The sequence below is a fragment of the Habropoda laboriosa genome, unplaced genomic scaffold (assembly GCF_001263275.1).
Source record: "Habropoda laboriosa isolate 0110345459 unplaced genomic scaffold, ASM126327v1 scaffold106, whole genome shotgun sequence".
NCBI classification, from domain to species: Eukaryota; Metazoa; Arthropoda; class Insecta; order Hymenoptera; family Apidae; genus Habropoda; species Habropoda laboriosa.
Window position 1 is genome coordinate 559,335 of NW_017100224.1, and position 394 is coordinate 559,728.

Consider the following 394-nt stretch of genomic DNA (forward strand, 5'->3'; position numbering starts at 1 on the left):
GACTAACGTTGATATTTTTTATATATTCAAACACTAAAAGCACAAAAACATAATTGAAATAAATTCTTACTTTATATTGTTATCTTCTAAACCATCACACAGAGAAGAAGCCAAAAAAAGGCATCCTTTTGCTTTTAAAGTAGACATCATACCTTAAATACAAGTATCTTACTTTATTATATTTCATGTATTTTTTAAATTATCATATATTTATGCTTTTGTCTAGTATGAAAACACAACATTCATTATTTATCCAATTTAGAATAACAATAAATAACATACATAGTAATACATTGTTATTGTACATTAATTAAATTTGTTTTATTAAAAAAGAATTCAAATGTTTTAAATGTAAAAATGTATATATAAATATATAAATTAATTTTGTAATCTT

At 19.8% G+C, this 394-nt stretch overlaps 1 protein-coding gene across 1 annotated transcript in view; it reads right to left on the reverse strand.

Annotated features, from left to right (window-relative positions):
- The window catches only part of LOC108571122, a 3,366-nt gene extending 3,216 nt beyond the window's left edge, over window positions 1-150 (reverse strand). The window contains exon 1 of the mRNA XM_017933098.1: window positions 70-150. Coding sequence (XP_017788587.1) covers window positions 70-150 — 81 coding nt within the window. The remainder of the gene's footprint in view (window positions 1-69) is intronic.
- Between the last annotated feature and the right edge of the window lie 244 nt (window positions 151-394).